The sequence below is a fragment of the Brassica rapa genome, chromosome A01, assembly GCF_000309985.2.
Source record: "Brassica rapa cultivar Chiifu-401-42 chromosome A01, CAAS_Brap_v3.01, whole genome shotgun sequence".
In the NCBI taxonomy this organism is placed as follows: domain Eukaryota; kingdom Viridiplantae; phylum Streptophyta; class Magnoliopsida; order Brassicales; family Brassicaceae; genus Brassica; species Brassica rapa.
The window spans coordinates 6,368,069-6,387,943 of record NC_024795.2 but is presented as its reverse complement, the minus strand read 5'-3'; the positions used below and the strand labels follow the sequence as shown (position 1 = coordinate 6,387,943).

At 38.2% G+C, this 19,875-nt stretch overlaps 4 protein-coding genes across 5 annotated transcripts; 2 read left to right on the top strand and 2 right to left on the bottom strand.

Annotated features, from left to right (window-relative positions):
• The first annotated feature begins 1,281 nt into the window (after positions 1 to 1,281).
• On the top strand, positions 1,282 to 19,486 carry LOC103859217 (retrovirus-related Pol polyprotein from transposon RE1). The gene is made up of 6 exons (XM_033277327.1): positions 1,282 to 2,446; positions 10,459 to 10,461; positions 18,195 to 18,469; positions 18,556 to 18,678; positions 18,750 to 19,040; positions 19,124 to 19,486. The coding sequence occupies exons 1-6, from the start codon at positions 1,321 to 1,323 to the stop codon at positions 19,325 to 19,327; spliced, it is 2,022 nt and encodes a 673-aa protein (XP_033133218.1). The 5' UTR covers positions 1,282 to 1,320; the 3' UTR covers positions 19,328 to 19,486.
• Positions 5,400 to 7,721, bottom strand: LOC103859171 (endonuclease 4). The gene is made up of 10 exons (XM_009136669.3): positions 7,555 to 7,721; positions 7,328 to 7,442; positions 6,991 to 7,171; positions 6,782 to 6,892; positions 6,658 to 6,713; positions 6,491 to 6,574; positions 6,316 to 6,408; positions 6,146 to 6,213; positions 5,971 to 6,044; positions 5,400 to 5,759 (listed from the first exon to the last, which is right to left on the bottom strand). Exons 2-10 carry the CDS (start codon positions 7,439 to 7,441, stop codon positions 5,641 to 5,643), a joined length of 900 nt encoding a protein of 299 aa, XP_009134917.1. The 5' UTR covers position 7,442; positions 7,555 to 7,721; the 3' UTR covers positions 5,400 to 5,640.
• On the bottom strand, positions 8,091 to 9,999 carry LOC103859179 (quinone oxidoreductase PIG3). Of its 2 annotated transcripts, XM_009136681.3 has the most exons (5): positions 9,519 to 9,979; positions 9,215 to 9,394; positions 8,905 to 8,986; positions 8,560 to 8,826; positions 8,091 to 8,476 (listed from the first exon to the last, which is right to left on the bottom strand). In XM_009136681.3, the coding sequence occupies exons 1-5, from the start codon at positions 9,768 to 9,770 to the stop codon at positions 8,280 to 8,282; spliced, it is 978 nt and encodes a 325-aa protein (XP_009134929.1). In that variant the 5' UTR covers positions 9,771 to 9,979; the 3' UTR covers positions 8,091 to 8,279. The 2 variants fall into 2 exon arrangements, with proteins under 2 accessions (XP_009134929.1, XP_009134937.1); XM_009136689.3 differs by lacking the exon at positions 9,215 to 9,394 and having other exon boundaries at positions 9,519 to 9,999.
• LOC103859196 (BAG family molecular chaperone regulator 7) lies at positions 11,142 to 13,265 on the top strand. Its single transcript, XM_009136700.3, has 3 exons — positions 11,142 to 12,080; positions 12,378 to 12,668; positions 12,787 to 13,265. Exons 1-3 carry the CDS (start codon positions 11,211 to 11,213, stop codon positions 12,991 to 12,993), a joined length of 1,368 nt encoding a protein of 455 aa, XP_009134948.1. The 5' UTR covers positions 11,142 to 11,210; the 3' UTR covers positions 12,994 to 13,265.
• Positions 19,487 to 19,875: the final 389 nt, after the last annotated feature.

Below are 19,875 nucleotides of genomic sequence, written 5' to 3'. Positions count from 1 at the left end.
CAAAGCAAGATGACAACAAATAGAATGTTTACACTATTCTCGAAGAATGAAACCAACCTGGCAATGATGTGTCTTCAAACTGATGCTCAAGACAAGTTTATGCTCTGGCATCAAAGGTATGGCCATCTCGGCTACTCAGGCCTAAAGACACTAAAGAACAAAGAGATGGTGAATGGTTTGCCAGACTTTGCTGAAACAGAGGTGGTCTGCACTGATTGCTTAAAGGGGAAGCAACACCGAGAGATCATGCCAAAGAAAGCCATTTGGAGAGCATCAGAGAAACTTGAGCTTATTTACTCTGACATCTGCGGTCCGATCTCTCCAACGTCTAATGGTGGAAAGAGGTATCTGATCTGCTTCATCGATGATTTCAGTAGAAAGGCGTGGGTATACTTCTTGGTTTACAAAGCAGATGCGTTTGCCACTTTCAAGCAGTTCAAGAGCGGCATAGAGAAACAGTCTGGCTTGCGCATCAAGTGCTTAAGGACAGATCGTGGTGGAGAATTTACTTCAAGTGAGTTCAATGAGTTCTGCAAAGACAGTGGGATCAAGAGGCAGTTAACGACGCCATACACACCACAACACAACGGTGTCGCAGAGAGAAAGAACAGAACAGTGATGAACATGGTGAGGAGCATGTTGGTGGAGAAGAATGTTCCAAAAGTGTTCTGGCCAGAAGCTGTAAACTGGGCATTTTACCTTCTGAATCGATGTCCAACGAGCTCTGTAAAGGATGTTACACCAGAGGAAGCATGGAGTGGAATCAAACCATCGGTGGCACACTTGAGAGTTTTTGGCTGCATCGCTCATACTCACATTCCTGATGTACACAGAACAAAGCTTGAAGACAAGAGTCGCAGAGGTGTTCTGTTTGGTTTAAGCGCAGAATCAAAGGGATACAAGCTCTTCGATCCCACAAGCAAAAAGATAACTGTGAGCAGAGATGTGATCTTTGAAGAGGATAAAAAGTGGGATTGGGATGTGACTTATGAGGAATCAATTCAAGTTGACTTGGAGTGGGAGAATGAAGAATCACAAGACGATGCCGGTCGAGAGAATGCAGAAGAAGTAGCTGGTCAGGAACCAGAAGCAGAAGATGGAGACAATGAGATCGTGGAGAATCCCAACACTGGCTCATCTCCAATGGCTACTGCTGGCTCATCTTCAATGGCTACTGCTACTACACGAACTGATGTTGCAGAGAGTTCAAGAGGGTCGGGGAGGCGACAGACAAGACCACCAGTAAGACTAAGTGATTATATCACTGGAGATCAGTATGAAGAAGATGAGCTGGCCCAGTTTGCTTTGTTTGTAGAAGGGATGGTTCAGTTTGCATTCTTTGCAGGAACAGATCCAGTCAACTTCGAGGAGGCCATCCAAAGTGAAAACTGGAAACGAGCCATGGATTCCGAGATAAACTCAATAGAGAAGAACGACACCTGGACTCTAACTGATCTGCCACAAGGAGCCAAGAGCATAGGAGTCAAATGGGTGTTCAAAACCAAGTTGAATCAACATGGAGAGGTTGAGAAGTACAAAGCCAGGCTCGTAGCAAAAGGTTATGCTCAAGAACATGGAATCGATTATGAAGAGGTTTATGCTCCTGTTGCACGATTGGATACAGTCAGAATGATCTTAGCTCTATCAGCTCAGAGGGGTTGGACAGTCTATCAGCTGGACGTGAAGTCAGCGTTTCTGCAAGGAGAACTAACAGAAGAGGTCTTTGTTGAGCAACCAAAGGGGTATGAACGGAGGAACGCAGAGAGTAAAGTCCTCAAGCTTCGTAAAGCTCTTTACGGTCTCAAGCAGGCACCAAGAGCCTGGTTCAGCAGGATAGACTCTTATTTTCGAAAGATGGGGTTTGAGAAGGACGCAAGTGAGCAAACGCTGTTTACCAAAACTAATGAACAAGGTAACACTCTCATCATTAGCTTGTATGTTGATGACTTGATATACACTGGGAGTGATGAAACGATGATGAGAAAGTTCAAGGAATCAATGATGAGAGAGTTTGATATGTCAGACTTGGGGGAGATGAGGTATTTTCTTGGCCTTGAAGTGATGCAGGTTGATGGAGGAATATTTGTAAGCCAGAAGAAGTATGTGAATGAAGTGCTGAAGAGGTTTGGAATGGAAGAGAGTAACTCAGTTTTGAATCCAATCATTCCTGGATTCAAAATTCATAAAGACGACGACGGCGTGAGAGTTGACGAATCACTCTACAAGCAGCTGGTTGGAAGCCTAATGTATTTGACTGCAACAAGGCCGGATGTGATGTATGCTGTGAGTCTCATCAGTAGGTACATGTCGAAACCCACTGAACTTCATCTTACTGCAGCCAAGAGAATTCTCAGATACCTTCAAGGAACGACTGCATTTGGAATCTTCTATCAGAAGAAAGGGAATTCAGAGCTTATTGGGTTCACAGACAGTGATTATGCAGGGTGTGTAGAGGACAGAAAGAGCACATCAGGATATGCTTTCATTTTGAGCGACGCTGCAGTAGCTTGGTCATCAAGGAAGCAAGCCATCGTCACCTTGAGCACAACAGAAGCAGAGTTTGTCGCAGCTGCTGCAAGTACATGCCAACTGATATGGATGAAGAGGATATTGAAGAGGATTGGTTATGAGGGAAGTTCAAGTCCAGTGATTTTCTGCGACAACAGCTCGGCCATAAAGTTATCAAAGAATCCGGTGATGCACGGTAAGAGTAAGCATATTGATGTGCGTTTTCACTTCTTAAGGGACTTGGTCAATGAAGGAGAAGTTCAGCTGAAGTTCTGTGGCACACGCGATCAAGTTGCTGACATATTTACCAAACCACTCAAGCTGGAGGCATTTGAAGATTTCAGAAAGAAGCTAGGAGTGTGTGATGTTTCGACCATAAACTAGTAGACTGTCTAGTTTAGGGGAGGAAATGTTGGGGTTTTAAGTTGTTGTCTTGTCCTATTCTTTAGGAAGTTTGTTGTTTCTGTTTCAGTCAAACGTGGTCATCGTGTTTGGATCACGCTTGCTATTTCTTAGGAGTAGTTGGTTCATTCTGTTTCACGCTCTGTTTCCTGTAAGGCTATATAGCCATTGTATTTCTCTTTAATGAACAAGTCAGTTTTCCAGAAGTAACGTCTTGAGATTTACATTATTCTACTTGTGCTTCCCACGTTTGATTTGTTTAATGAAAACTTTATAAAACTGACAAGACAGTTGGATCCACTATCCACTAACATGCCTAGTTCTGAATTGCATTCCCAAATATTTTTTTTTGTAATTGAATTCCCAAAGAATTTTTCCTTTACAGTTTCTTTCATGAGTGTACTAAAGAAAAATGGAGGGAGGAAGGAGGGAGGTTTCAGTTTGAAATATGAATCTCATAATCAAATGATCCATTGATGAGGTTTATTGCGGGAAATGGTGGTGTTTGAAGGCTCTGAGCTCGGGACTTTCGAGGGCTACGGCCCATGAGAAACATTAAGGTTTCTTGAAGGCAATTATTAACTGTAGTTTTACAACAAAAAAAAAAATTATTTAACAGTAGTGTCAAGAATTGTATTTTAGAAAATTCCTAAGTCTTCCCAATGGTAAAAAAGAAGATACCAGCTTTAGTTGGAACTTGGATCACATGTATCCGTGCTAGAGCTTGGTTTGCGGGTCAATCCGCTCCGCCGACTACGGATCGACTCATTTTTTACTCAAAATTCTGATCCGTATGATTCGCGAAGAGAAAATGATATGTACGAATCATTCCCTTGCTGAGATTTACGGGTAACCCGCAAAAAATATTAAATTTAATAAAATTATTATTATTATGAAAAATAATATAAATTCTATATTTGTATATAAGATTATATAATTTAAAAATATATATTTTCTATATTTTATGATTTTTTTTTTATTATTTTTACAAAAAAAAATAATTTTGCGGGTTAGCAGATATCCACGACTCAAATTTGGTTGAACCGCACCCACCCATTTAAAATTGATTTAATCCGTACTCACACTCGCATGTTGAATTTTTTCGATCGGTCGATCCGCATCTGCTCAGCGACGGGTCAAACAGAACAAGACCCGCGGATAATGACTCAGAATCCCAACACTATTCAATGGTCCTTTCACAACGTGATGAGTCTCCAAATAATAATAATAATAATATTCTCAATTCAAAGGACAATCTTAAATTTCTTTCATTTATATTCCATTTTATCCGAGAAAATTGATATTCTTGGCAACTTCTTTGAAAAAGATAGTATAAACACTATCAAAGAATCTTACTATTGCCTTTTGGTACTTGTTGTTGTGCATCAACCACCAAAACTATGATTCCAATCCTAAGAAACATGCGACACGTGGATTCTTATGTCGGAGATGCCTTTGGACTTTGGAGTAGTAGTAGTGATGGTACGAATGTTAAAATTATTCATAACATACGGTTGTGGTCAACATTCCATTCGTTTTCTTTGCTTACATGCACTTAAAGTCTAAAACCATGCATGATTAAAAAAGATAACTATGAAATTTCAATTAAAGTAGTCCACATATTTCCCTCTACATATGACTATAAATACCTTGACCATGAGTAAGGGCTTTGACATGACAAGATAGTTAACAGGAGAGACTGAATAACAAAATGATCGCAATGATGATGATTATGAGAGTCTCTGGGTGTATGAGAGGGTCTTACATGGAAGAATAGAGAATGAGGTTGAGCCAAGGATGACTTGCCTATTTTTACCAACGCATCTAAAATTTGATTCTGGTGCTCGGCAAGTTGGCCTTGGCTCCCTTTCCTTCTCTTCTTTTCGATGCCAGACTCTAGATATCTGTATATGTATCATCATCATCATCGTTGTGAATCACAACTTGGGATCAAGGTTTGTGATTTCATTATCTTTCTACAAGTTACCTAATGCATGCTAGTAGCATTTGCTTCTAATATTCTACGTAATTGTAGGCTAATACTAAACCCAAAAAAAAAAAAGAATATGGATTTTTTTTTATTATGGATTTCTTCATTGACCCGTGTAATATTAGTTTAGAACTTAGAACAATAGCAACGCATAACATAACCTTAACTACCATTTACGCAGTAGTCTTAGGAGCTATGAGGAGTGCCTACTTAATGAAAAGGGCACTTAAAGGTGGATTGTCTGTAAAAATTTGAGACAAGAATCTTTGTTGAAGATCATTCGTTTTCCCTAGAGAGTAGTTAAAGACTAGAGATCAATTCATGTTTCAGCTTAGATGCAAAATCATTTTCATCCAAGGAATGAAAAATTATCAGTCTGTCTCGGGAAGATTACACAAAACAATGGACTTTTAGCAATGGTCACACACTCACACTAAGTAATGGCATCAGCAAGAAGATAGAGAGATCATTCACACTTTTAAGTAAAACCAGCTTGTGATAACATTCTCAAGATCCTTCGTTTTAAGTTTCAAGTGCCTGAGATTTAACACAAGCTTCAGTTGAAACACACTGAATATGGTGGTATCCTATATGTTTGATAAAAAAAAGAAAATGACAATTTCGGCTACTACTTATTCTAGTTAAACTAAAACAATAGCCATTGCACAAAACTTAACTAGGACTACATAAGCTAAGGAGCTAACAGAGTGGCTGCAAATTGAGTATCTTTTTCCTTAGTTTCATGCTCCAGCAAGCTTAGGTTTTGAAGAAAAGATCCGGTTCAGAGTGGCCGCCAAGCGAATCCCACCTTGTGCAAGTCTCTTCTCCACAATGGGTAACCGAGAGAGAAAATACTCATCTGCACAACAAACGTGAGAGAAAGTCCAAGATCACAGCTTTGCATACAAAATACAAGGCATAACTGAGATGAACATGTGTGGGTAAAGAAAGCTAAGATCTTTGTTTCAGAGTGAATACTGATGGTCCAAACTTGAAGCTAACATTTCCTAGAAACTTCGAATTCAAGGAAGCTAACATTTGAATCTGAAAGCATGAGTATATATATATACCTCCTAGAGTAGTCCCTGGGGTAGCGTTTCTGTAAGCATACTTGCAGGCCAGACTTATGCTTTCAGATGCATACCTGAACAACATCCACAACCGTACTCAATCAACAAACGATGTAATTGGGAAAACAAACAAGCTATAACGAGATGTCTCTGTCTGGTCTAGACTAGAGCTTACGAATTTGGACAAGCCGTTTGGTTAAGTTGACATGATTCCCACGATGGAACATCATTTGACCAGCCATGCTATATTCATACAAGCAGTTCAAAGCAAATATAATCAAAAATGTGAGTTGATTAGTTATAACGTACTTGCATTGGAGCTCCATAAAGAAAGTAACATCTTACAGTAAGATTGGCTTGAAGTGCTTGAATCATGAGTGGAAGACTCTTATTGTAGTATGTTTTAAGAGCTGACTCAATTATCATGTTATCCCACACCTTCAAATGATTCAAAAAGATTAAACCACTCATGAGGAATGCTAATTTTGAGCATCAATATTGATCGATATCAAACACATACATGGTGCAAATTTGTTTTGCGACGGTACCAGCGGACTGTGATCGTGTTTCCACCTTCATCTCCCAGGAAACCAACATGCAAAGGCTGTGTAAATTTACAACATACAACTCAGATCAGACAGAGCAAGTTGTGGTCTGATTCATTTGAAATGACAAAAGGTATTTTACCTGGTGAACATCTCCGATATAATGTGATAAGAACATGAGAGCCTCTGTCAAGTTATCTACAGACAAAAAAATAGTCAGAACTCAAACAGAAGCATAGTATTAGATTCGCTATAATCTCACTCACAGTGGACTATCCTCCGCGAGTTGTCAGAACCCGACATAAGTTGCGTCGTGTAATTAAAAATAGCTCCAGTCACACACCGGTCTTGATGCTTATGAGTATCATGGCAATCCCCTTCACAGAGACACAACATATTAAGATTAGACTCTGAAACATGAACAAAGAGGTTTAAAAAAAGAAGATAGCTGGAGTGGAGGAAGAATGAAACCGACGGCAATACTCATAGTTGCATCTGTAATCAGGAGTGTCAACATAGTGCAAAGGGCTAGTCCATCGCCATTGCCAATGGTGTTTAATCTCATCAGGCCATGAACAAACGGAAGCTAAGTCTCCTTGAGCTGATTCAGGTAGAAGTTTCTTCACTGCGGCTACAGTTTCTTCCTCAAAGTAGCTCTTTAAGGCATTGGAAAAAATGTTATTATCAGAGTCAGAGATCAACAAAAGGTATCTTCTTTTCTTTTTATTTGCAGAAACAAACATCTGTGATCCTATAAAGGTTATAGCTTTAAGCAAAAGACTTCCACATAACAGTCATCTCCTAGGCATTACCTCGGCTATTTTGCAGACGGTGTAGTGGCCTTCTTTGCCCCAACACAAAGCTCCGTGGATGAGCTGTGTAAGCACGAGTGCTCTCGTTAACCATAGTCGCAGCGACGAATTCATACTGTAACAGTTGTAAAGTTTCGATTTTTATGCTAATCAAAAGACTTTTGATGCTACATTAGAAACTGGGTTTATCATAGAGACCGATTCAGAACGAGAAGTCAAAGTACTACCTTCACAAAGTTTTGATCTTGCTCTTCCAAAATTGATTCAGCTGCTCGCCTCACTGAATTATTTATATGTATATTTTAAGCTCAAAATCAACTTTTTCTTATGCTCAAAATAAAAATATGTAATTCATTTCAGAACCAATTGGCATAAAATGAAGTAACATATAATATAGTCTTTGATCATTTGTACTATATAGTAAAATTCTCATATCATTTCATTATTTGTTGGTCATATCACTTCTTTTCTTTTCCTTATTATCTTCCATAGCTCCAAACACTTAATAGTTATGAGAAAACTCTTTATATCGTTGAAATTCAATTCATGTGAAAAGAAAAAATTGGTTATTCCCTTTGGTATAAACATCAATTTTCATCAGTTAAGAACAGTTGGCTGCAAAAACCAGATCAAAAATCTATAGCCCATATGGCTTCTTGTTAAACAAAAATCTATCTCATTTTAGTTTACTTACAAATTACTGATTTTGACCATAGTTTCTTGAATATACAGCATAATATATTTTGTCGAATATGAAGAAGTTAACATAATACTTAAGTGTAGACAGCTTATTGATATATAATGTTCCATAGTTACATAGTCCCAAACACAGAGATACATAAAAGCCAATGAACAGACTCTTGTACATCTATGAACACATTCCACAAGATTTTATTATTTTCCCAACATGACTCGAGTCTCCCAACATTTTCTTTCTCCCTTAGCAAGAGAATCAAGTAACAAGCAGAATCTTACCAATATGGCTACTACTCTCCATAAGGCTATGAGCTTCTGCTGCTTGCGACAACGGTAAGTACTTGTAAATCACCGGTTTTACCTTCCCTGCTTCTATCGCAGGCCAAACAATCTTCTCCACTTCCGCTACAACAACCGCTTTGTTCTCCTTGCTTCTTGGTCTTAACGCAGCTCCTGTACGAACAAAAACATATCAAAGTTTTCAGTTCTGATGTATGACTGACTGATTGATTGAAGATTGTGTGTGTGTTAAGTACCTAAGACAGTGAGACGCTTTGGAAGCAGACTACTTAGTTTTATCTCTGCGTTGGCTCCTCCCATTAAACCGATGATACATAACCTTCCATCGAAGTTTAAGATGTCCAGGTTTTTCTGCAAGTACGGCGCTCCAATGCAGTCCAAGATAACATCCACACCTTTCCCATCTGTTTCAGCTTTCACCCTTGCCACAAAGTCCTCGGTTTTGTAATTTATACAAACGTCCGCTCCGAGCTCTTTGCAAGCAGCTAGCTTTTCCTCATTTCCTGTTAGTCAAAAACGAAAATTAGAACATTGTCAACAAATGAGAAGGTTGTTCATTAACAGAAGCTTTAGACCAGAACCTGCTGTGACAAATACTCTCACTCCTTGATGTTTAGCCATCTGAATAGCAAATGTACCAATCCCACTTGAACCTCCATGAACCTAAAAATATCAGCAACCATCAAAATTAGTAAGGAGCTAGACAAGAACACTAAACACACACAGGAACAGAAAGTGAAGTAATTGCTTCTAATAGTCCCAGTAATAAGACTCGTCACTTCAAAATCCGCAGAATCATTCACTCATTATAAAATCATAGCCAAAGAAGCAGTTTTTTATGAAGCAACCACAAACTAAAATAAAGGAAAACTAAACAACTTGTGAAAATACCAAGAAGGATTCAGCAGGGGAGAGACGGCCCATCATGAAGACAGTAGACCAAACAGTGCACGCCACTTCAGGGAAAGCAGCTGCATCTTTTAGAGAGATACCAGCAGGTATTGGAAGGACTTGTCCAACAGGTACAGCAACTTTCTCTGCGTAACCTCCTCCAGAGAGAAGAGCACACACCTGGAGACATAGAAAACAAAAAAATCAAAAAGTTCAAAACTTTAATCTAAGCAAAGTGAAAGCAACACAATGCAAACTGTAATAAGCATTCAAAGATGTGATCTTTTCTTAATCTTATTACTACCTGGTCTCCGACCTTCCAACGAGAGACGGAGCTGCCGACGGATTCGACGGTACCGGAGCACTCGAGACCAGGGTAAGGGCTAGAGCCAGGTGGTGGAGAGTAAGAGCCAAGTCTCTGGAGAGTATCCGCGCGGTTCAGAGCAGTGGCGTGAACTCTGATGAGAACCTCATCGTCTTTCACTTGTGGGTCTTCCACTTCACGGAGTTGCAGAACCTCCGGCGCTCCTGGCTCCGATATCACGATCGCCTTCATTCTCTCTCTCTCTAGCTTCCGTATCAAAACCTTCTTCCTCTTTTTTTCTTTTATTCGTATTAAATAAAAAAGACAGATGGATCGAGTCGAGCAAACACAAGTCAAGTTTTTGACCCAACGGTGTTCTTTTAGTTCAGTAAAACTGTAACTTTTGGGTTTTATCTGGTAACAGTTTTTTTACCATATAAATCAAATCAGTTCCTAGTATCAACTCCATGTACCTCAGTAGTAGCCTATGAGAACAAAAATAAAAGATACTGGTTACTACACAGGAGACCGTGGTTTCTGTAAACTATGATCAAGTACGTTACGTTTCATAACATCACCTAACAACCTTTTAACATTGACGAGGCAAGGCATGTTCTTATTTATGATGCTTTTACCTACAACTCTCTCTTAAACATTTCTACTTTAGACTTTAATTAGAGGCGGCAGCTTCAAGGATCTTATAAGAAGATTCTTCGTCTCTGATTCTTCTGGAAACAAATTAATGCTCTATGTAACTCTTCATACCTGGCCCAAAGATCATTCAAAAGTTTCAGAATACAATGTAAATTCACAAGTTTGGAAACTCTTCATACCGTCTCTAAACCATCACGAGTGAAGTAAAAAAAAAAGTAAATCAATGTAAATTCACAAGTTTCAGAATACATATATATGTAAGGCATACTCAATCATCCTACACTAGTTAGTGTCAGTGGTTGAGAACCATGTATGCTACTATAGATGATAACATCAAAAGTTATGTTTTGATAGAGACTTATTTAGTGACCTGGCTGAATGTGCTAAATAGATCGAAAAAGACGAAAGAAACAAAAAAAAAACTAACGTCTGCCTAAAGATAACCAAACCCAAATAGTTCATCTAAACGAAAGTAACCTTCTTATGCAAACCATGATCAACATAATAATAAGCCAATCTGTAAAGTGACATGTAAAGAATGAAAAAAACAAAAACTCACCAGGTGGAACATTAGCAATAGCCCTCTATCTCTCATAGGTTATCTTTGTATTTGTTCCCAACACACACTATTCGTAATCAAACCAAGAATCGTAGCTCAAAGGGTTCTTTATAAAACCAAACATAACTTACAAATCAAAAATCAAAAAACCACCCCCAAACCCTACGTTTTAAAGCGTTTCATATTATAATGTTGACAAAAATTCAAACCACCCCTATCAATGATATCTGCAAAGCAAACGTTTAAAGCGTTGATATTTTAATCATAGACTCACGGGTGGAATGGAATCCAATGTCCCGACATGTTATATGCAAAACGTCGGGTGCGTCTCACGTGATATCTCTCTATTATATACATTAGGACCCACTTGCGAGTTGCGAGACTCTATTATTGACAGATCTCATCTTCTCTTCTGGTTACTTCTTCTTCTTTTACATTGTTTCGTTTTTTACCTTTGGATTCAAAGCAAGCAAGCAAGCATGAGCTGGATTCGTAGACTCGATCTCATCGACCCGTACTACACCTGTTCTCCTCCTCTCCTCATCCACCGAGAAACCTCCATTGTCAAACCTCCTTCATCATTCTTTGACTATGTCTTCGAAGAAGAAGAAGAAGATCTGGCTGCTTCCCCTTTCGGATTCTCCCCACTCGATCTATTCTTCGAAACGGATCTGGTCCTGATCGAGAAATCGATTCGCCGCCGCAGGGAGGAGGAGTATCCTCCTCTGCAGTATCTCTGCGACCGAGTCTCCCAGTTGGAAACCAAGTTCGAGCGTTGTTTGGTCGGAGGAGGACGCGATGGTTCCGACAGGAAGTATAAACTGACAAAGGAGATTAAAGGGGGCTCTGGAGAGCGAAAGTACAAATGGGAGGCCGAGATCCAAGGCCCACCGGGGAGAAAGTACAAGTTGGAGGCTGAGCCGACAGAGAGGAAGTACAAGTGGGAAGCTGAGTTTGAGTGTCCTGGGGAGAGGAAGTACACGTGGACTACGGAGATTAAAGGTGGCAAGAAGAAGGATGTAGTTGCTCTCAAGAAGGCCAAGGCCAAAGCTGCTGCTGAGGCTGCTGAGGCAGAGGAGAAGAAGAAGAAGGAGATGGCGGCGAAGAAGAAGAAGAAGAGTTACAATTGGACGACCGAGTTGAAGTCAGAGAGGGAGAACGGAGAGATGCAGCACACCTATACGATTAAAGCTTCTTCCTCCTCTGGAGGCGAGAAAGGGAAGAAGCATGAGGAGAAGGAGAAGGAGAAGAAGATCAAGAAGAAGGAGAAGCCACGTGTTGTTGTGATTGAGGAGGATGATGAAGAAGAAGATGACTCTGAGGAACATGGAGCCATCCTTCTCAGGAAGGTATTTTTATTTATACTGACTCTCTCTTGCTTATATTTTCTGTTTATGTAGTTAATGTTCAAAAAATGTGTTTTATAGGAGATTATTGATTAGGCCAAAAAAAATTAGTTTCACTTAGGTCTTTAGGTGGGACATGTAGACAGATTTTTAGTTTCACTAATTTTGTATTGTCTATGAAGTTGGTTGGAAAAGTAGTTTGATATTGATTGGCATGATTGAGATTGGTCTGTTCAAAGGTTGAACCCTTTTGTACTTACTATGTGTTTTATCTTTTAATGGTTGTGGTGGTTATAAAAGGCGTATTCTCGAAGAAGTGGAGCAGTTAGGAACAAGAAGGGGAAGAACAAGGAGATGCCACCTGAATATGCGGCTGTGATGATCCAGAGGGCTTTCAGAGCTTATCTGATTCGCCGCTCAAAAGCCTTACGTGCTCTTCGTGATCTAGCTATCGCAAAGACCAAACTCAAGGAGTTAAGAGCTTCCTTCCACAACTTCAACTACCGTCGCGTCATCTCTCGTGATGCAGAGGAGCGCCAGAAGTTCTCTGAAAAGATTATTGTCCTCCTCCTCACGGTTGATGCCATTGAGGTACACTTCTTAATTAGTGTTTTTAATTGACAGAGAATCAATCTGGTTATTATGACACTCTTGAAGGTGTTGTTGACTATTAAGGAACCTTTTGGATTTTGTTTGTTTTGGTTATCAGGGAGTTGATGTAATGGTTAGAGGAGCAAAGAGATCAATGGTGGATGAGCTGGAAGCAATGTTGGAGGTTGTAGACCCGCAACCACAGCAGGGGAAGTCATTGTCGATGAGGAGAAGAACTTTCGATATGCCAGACACTATGATCCGCAATGAAATCGCAGAGGGAGTGACTCAGATTGTTCAAATGCTTGAAACTGAAGAAGAGTGATGATGGAAGAAGCTATGTGCACGTGATTCAGAGGCTCTGTTTTGTTGTGTCTTGAAATAATTAATTAGCCTCTTTTGTTTTCTTAGTGTCTTAACAATGTTTCTCTAGTTATGGTGAGAAGAAAATAATGGGAGTGTTTGTTTATCAGTCTCTTCCCTCGAATATTCTCTCGTGCGTCTTTTTAGTGTGTTGTGTTTTATCAGTTCATGTGTAATCCTTTTGTGTTTCCAAACTTGTAGACTCTTGTTTTTCAAATTGATTATGTTTTGATTCTGCTTGTGTCATTGTTTTGATTCTTGTGTTCTTGAGTTTCTTGAATGATGACATAATTATTTTTGTTGTGTTTAACATAAGTACATAACCACATTTCATAGATTTGTCTTACCCTATCTTTGTTCCCAACACTCTCTTCTAGCCTAACGTAATCAACCCAAGAATCGTAGCTCAAGACATCCATCAGACAATCAAAGGCTCGTTCACGTAAGACACATGCACAATGCATCTATACTTATTATTCTGCAACAGCCACCTCGAAAGCTTTTCTCCAAATCTATTTATTTTTTCTGAAACTAAGTTTTAAAGTTGAGTTTCTCTTTGTTATACCGTGGCTAATCAAAGTAATTTTCTATTTATCTTTGGGCGTCCAACTTAAATAAAATGCATGCAGACAAAGCAAAAAAAAAAAAAAAAACACAAAACATATTTTGTTTGCTCCCAAGTAATGAGTAACACAATTAGGAAATGAAGTTGGTAAAAAAAAAAGACACAAAATAACTAAGCCAAGCGAAAGACAAAGAAAGATAGATTAGCCAACACAACAAACCAGCACCTGTTCTCAATCGTCGAGGTTAGCTAACATATCGTACTTGTTCTGAAGGATCAAGGCTTGTTCTTCACAGATGGAGCAGAGTTGCGCTCTTGTGGTTTCGGCCTAACGGTAATGACATTTAGGCGTGGGCTTGACTTGAGGTACTTTGCATCGTTAACATTAAGATCCTCTACAAGGTCTACATAAGCGCAGACTCCATGATCTTTCTCCAAACCTTGGATCTCAACACTTTGTAGAGTGTTGCTTTCGAGACTGAAGTAGACAACATAAAACGGTCCACTTGTTAAATTCCTCGAGAAAACAATTTCGCCTCTAGCAGTCACTCCAGCGATGGAATATTTGGAGGAATCAAGGATACTATTCTCCGGCAAAGTGTAGACATATTTAGACCATTCTTGTTTCTCAACATCCTCTAGAACCGATATACTCAACTCACACAAGCCCTTCCAAGTAATCACACCAACTTTTCCCTTATAATTCACCAATTTAACATACCAACTACTATCCCATTCTACATCAATAGACTTGAATTTCTCAGACCTAACATCGAAGCAAACTATCTTCACATCACACGGAAAATAATAACGCTGTTTAGATGCGAAATACAAAACTCCATTGATGCATATCCCTTCATCATCCATAACATGATGAAATAAAGAACATGAACATTTGATCTTCCTCCACTCCATTATTCCATTTCCTAGAGTCAGAACTCTGTGAAGGTCAGAACAATGTGTAACACAATCTGTATGGTCCATGAACAGTACCTTGAACTGCTTGCCAATAGGATCATACCCTAAAAAGCTTTTCCCATACCGTAACAGTTTAGGTACGGTCGCATATTGTCCCGTTCTAGGTTCACAGATCACAGTCTCCTCCTGACTCTTCAGTGTGATCGACTTCCTAGAGAAATAGATCAAACCAGAGGTAAAGCCATGATATTCTGGAGAAATGATGTCTTTGGGGAACTTCATGTGAAAATCTGAGTAGGCTACTAGAGGAGGCGACGCCTTGTCATGTAGATCATGTTGACGCTGAGGCAAAGAGTAGAAGCTCCAGGCATCTTCTCGTTTAAGGGCGAATAAGATACGTGGACGAGCCCATGATCTAGTCAAGAACAACTCGGTGAAAAATGGACGGTGGAGTATGGATCCCCACAGCTTGGACAGACAGCGACACCTTGCTGCTGACTCTGCAGGCAATCTCGAGAATATCTGGACAATGAGATCATTCGGAATGGGAGCTGAATTTTCTTCTCCCGTACTCATGATCTGGAGTTGTGCAGTTTGTGATGGGACGGAGAGAAATATCTATGGATGCAAATGACACACAACTAGCTAGGGTTTCGGTAATAATTTTAATTTAAAAAAGGATACTCCTAATTTTATATTTCATCACAGCCACAGAAATCACCCGAAACAATCTTGGCCGTTAAATAGTTTTTTTTTTAAATAGTGGAGCCAAAATACAGAGAGAATGCAACAAAATAGCGGGGATGGAAAAATGACTAATACAACAATCTCAGCGAGTCAAAATGGTTGACAAACACTAAGGAACAGACTAGACGAAGCTCTCTAAGAATCCATGAAGATCGGGTTCACGAGGGAAGTCTTCAAGTGTCCTTCACCGCAAGTCTACTATATTGTCATCCATATGACATTTTCTTAAAAATGAATTGAATGTTAACAAAGCTTTTGGTTTACATCAGAGTGCACTATCCGGTAGAAAAATGAAAAAAAAAAAGACTTTAAATATGAATGATGGCCAGAGGAAACGGTGAGTAATAATGTATTCACTAACGTTCCTAAAAAATATCATCATTCACAAGGAATAATAATTCTCTCTCATTTCCTTTCATTTTTTTTTTGTAGAGAATTAGAGAACAAAATTAGTCCTTGTCAAATTTGATAAGGAACAATCATTCATTTTCATTTCTGCTATTTTATTCCCGTACATTCTTTTTTTATTCGTTCCTCTTGTTTTCCGAATGGTCACCAGTCAGATCCTTTGTTCTAGAGTTTGTATCTCAAATACTAGGGGTGGGCACAACAAAATATCCGAACGGGTATTGAATTAGCAGAGATTGGATATCCGAACCCGAATAGATATCCGAAGATAACCGAACATATGTATAATTAACCATATATTTTTAGTTTACATCTCTCATTTTATATAAAATATTTATATGGATATTACACATACTTTAAGTTCATATGATATACATAGAATTACAGAGAATATGATTTGCTACTCACTTAAATGCATGTCAAACTTTTTATTTCAAGAATTAATAAAAAGTTACATCCAATTTTTTTTAAAACTAAATTAATGATTTTTTTAGTTTCAAAATGTTATGTCCAAAACTATTAACCATTCAATCTATTAAAAAAAATAGTTAAGTGAAAGTTATATGTTTAAATACAAGAAATTTGAGAAATAAAAAATTTAATTTTTTTTTAAATCTAAATATCCGAACCCGATCCGAAATAACTGAACCCGATCCGAAATACAGAAATACCTGAACAGGTTCTATACCTCTATACCAAAATACACGAAAATCTGAAATATCCGATCCAGACCCGAACGCTCACCTCTATCAAATACTATCCCAGAGATACTATGTCCCTTTGTCATAGTCAACTCATGGAACTTCGAAGTGTTAAAATCGTTTGTATCTCAGAAACTATCCCACAAAAACATGATGTATTCATTATTAAATAAAGTAGCTTTTGGTTTGAATATAATTTACATTAATTAAAAACCAAAAGGTTAGCGAAAAACAAGAAGAAGCCAACCTTCCATTTTTTTACAAGATTTGAGTGTTTATTAAGTTTTTTTTTATAACTGAATGTCCTGGCAGCGTCTTTACTCACTTCGGTCTCTAGTCTAGACCACCACGGTGGAAAATATTTCTTATTCACCGGATCTTAAGGACACACATCTAATGATTAGTAATTTGATTGTACGATATAATTCACCAATAAATTAAATAATGATTAAGGTAGTATCTTATTTAACACCTAGGACTAGGAGTAGTATCTTATTTTCTAAAATCTATTTTAAGTTCCTCCGATTATTTTTTGTTTATTTATTGTAGGACTTCTATATACTATATTAAATTTACAGGTGTCTGGTTTACATAAATGTATTTCTACTCAATTAATTAAAACAAGTAATCAGCATATACTTATACACATTGTAAATAGTACAGTTTGTATCACAAATTACTATTTAAGAGTAAAAGACATTTTAAAATAAAAAATATCTGTGGTTATAACAAAATATCTGCTATGTAAACTTTAACAACAAATTTTTTGGATGAATTATGTAGTATTTAGTTTATAATTGTTAATAATCGTATGCAGCAAAAAAAAAGAATTTAATAAAACAGTTTGCCTTTTCATCTTTAGTTTTATTAGATGGATCAAGTTGAGCATCAAATGATTCAAATTAATCAAAATTGGAATAGAAGTTGAAGTGGACTCTTATGGGCTTTTTCATTCACGAATAAAAACTATAGCTGTAAAAATAAGCTTGTAATGGCCCATTTGTGGCCCGACAAATAGAAATCCTTGGATTTGTTTTGAGTTTTTTTGCTCAGCGCTGACGTAATCAATGATCAATGAAGAAAACTCGATGTTTACCATCAATCAATCAATCAACTTTATGAAACCAAAGACAAAAAAAATCAAAAACTACCAAACGTTTGAAGCGTCTCATATTTTAATCTGACAAAATTCAAACTACCCCTAACAACCAAACAAACGTTTAAAGCGTTTCAAATTTTTAATCTAACCAAATCCAAACAACGTGTGAACGACTCACAGGTGGATCCATGCCGACATAGTTACGTCCTGGGCGTCTCACGTGGTATTACTATATCTCCATCGCTAGGACCCACATGCTTGCGACTCCATTAATGGCTGCTGCTCCCTTCCCTCAATTCTTCATGATCTAACAAGACAGATCTCACGCTAATTCACAGTCTCTCCTCACCTTCGTCTCTGTTTACTTCTTCTTCTTCCATCTCTCAGGTTAGCTAGCTCCCTCTTATGTTTAGCTTTTGATCTGATTTAGCTTCGAATTTGCATTGGAATATTCTAAAATATATAAAAAAATCTTCCTTTCCAAGATGGGTGTGATTGTGTTTAGTGTGTTCTTTGGTTTTGACACTCTTGTTTGTTTCAATCAATCAAAAGTTTCCAACTTAGCAGTCTTAGATCTCAATCATCAAGTGTTTGCCTGTACAAGTTGATGTTAGATTTTGAGAAAAGGAAACAACTTGCAGCAAAATATTCAATTTTGATGTTAGATTGATTAGAATACTTGTGCTAAGTCTGTGTCTTCTTGATGCTGAATAGCATTTTTGCAGGGGGAACGATGATGGACATAACGAAGCTGAAGCCTCCACAGATTACTTTCTACTGCTCAGCGTTATCTGTCTTCATCACGGTTCTGTTGACGTTACAGCTCGTGTCTCAGCATCTCTCTCACTGGAAGAACCCTAAGGAGCAAAAGGCTATACTCATTATTGTCCTCATGGCTCCTATCTACGCCGTTGTTTCCTTTGTTGGTTTGTTAGATGTAAAAGGAAGTGAAATCTTCTTTCTCTTCCTAGAATCCATCAAAGAATGCTACGAAGCACTCGTGAGTGTTCTTTTGTTTTATCTCCTGTTTATCTTCAAGATGATAATAGAAGATACTTACCAGTTCTTGATTTGTGTGTTTGCAAGGTCATTGCGAAGTTCTTGGCGTTGATGTATAGTTACTTGAACATATCTATCAGCAAAAACATTGTCCCTGATGGTATCAAAGGAAGAGAGATTCACCATTCTTTCCCCATGACTTTCTTCCAGGTATCTCTCTCTTATCTATCTTCGTTTCTTCTGTGAATCACTGACTTTGTTATGTCTATTGTTTTGGGCAGCCTCATGTAGTGCGTCTGGATCATCGAACTCTGAGACTTTTGAAATACTGGACATGGCAATTTGTGGTGATCAGGCCCGTGTGCTCCATCTTGATGATAGCTTTACAGATCATCGGTTTTTATCCTTCTTGGCTGAGCTGGACATTCACTATAGTTCTCAACCTCTCGGTCTCTCTGGCGCTCTATTCGCTTGTGGTTTTCTACCATGTGTTTGCTAAGGAGCTTGCTCCTCATAATCCACTCGCAAAGTTCCTCTGCATCAAAGGGATTGTCTTCTTCTGCTTCTGGCAGGTAAACTAATGTTTTTATAATCAGTTAAAACTCACTGGAAGCATTGGATTCAAATGTTCATTGAGATTCTTGTGAGACTGCAGGGAATAGCGCTAGACATTCTGGTGGCAGTGGGAGTGATCAAGTCCCATCATTTCTGGCTTGAGGTAGAGCAAATCCAGGAGGCTATTCAGAATGTGTTGGTATGTTTAGAGATGGTCATCTTCGCTGCGGTTCAGAAGAATGCTTATCATGTTGGTCCTTATAGCGGGGAGACCAAGAAGAAACTCGATAAAAAGACTGAATGATCTTGTCTCCGGTTAGAACGGGAAGCGTACTGTTTTTTGTTTAGCTGTCTTGGGGACTTTGAAACTCTTGCTTGTCATGATTGGGGAATAAGAGACAAAAAAAAATAATGTTTTGAGAACAATGTTAATTAAACTACTACTATACACTCTTATTATCAAGTTATGGTTGGCAAACTCGCACATATAACACACTGTTAAATCATGATTCAGGCAGGAGTTTAGCAGCAAAAACATATAGATATCCAAATAGTACACAGTATATGATTTTGATTCAGGATGATGATAAACAAACAAGAAATATTTGCAGTTTATATTAAATGTTATTTTGTCACCTGGTTAATTTGGATAATACAAAGACGAGAAAGTTCACTGGACTAATATATTTGTGAAAGATTATTTTTTTCACATAATCAAAGTGATTTAAGTTTAACATTTCAAAATAAGATTTAAGTTTTTTTCGTAAATTTAAAATCGAAATTTTAATGTATAGATATAACAAATTTTAATATATTTTTTGAATTACTTATTTTAATTTGAAATATTTAATG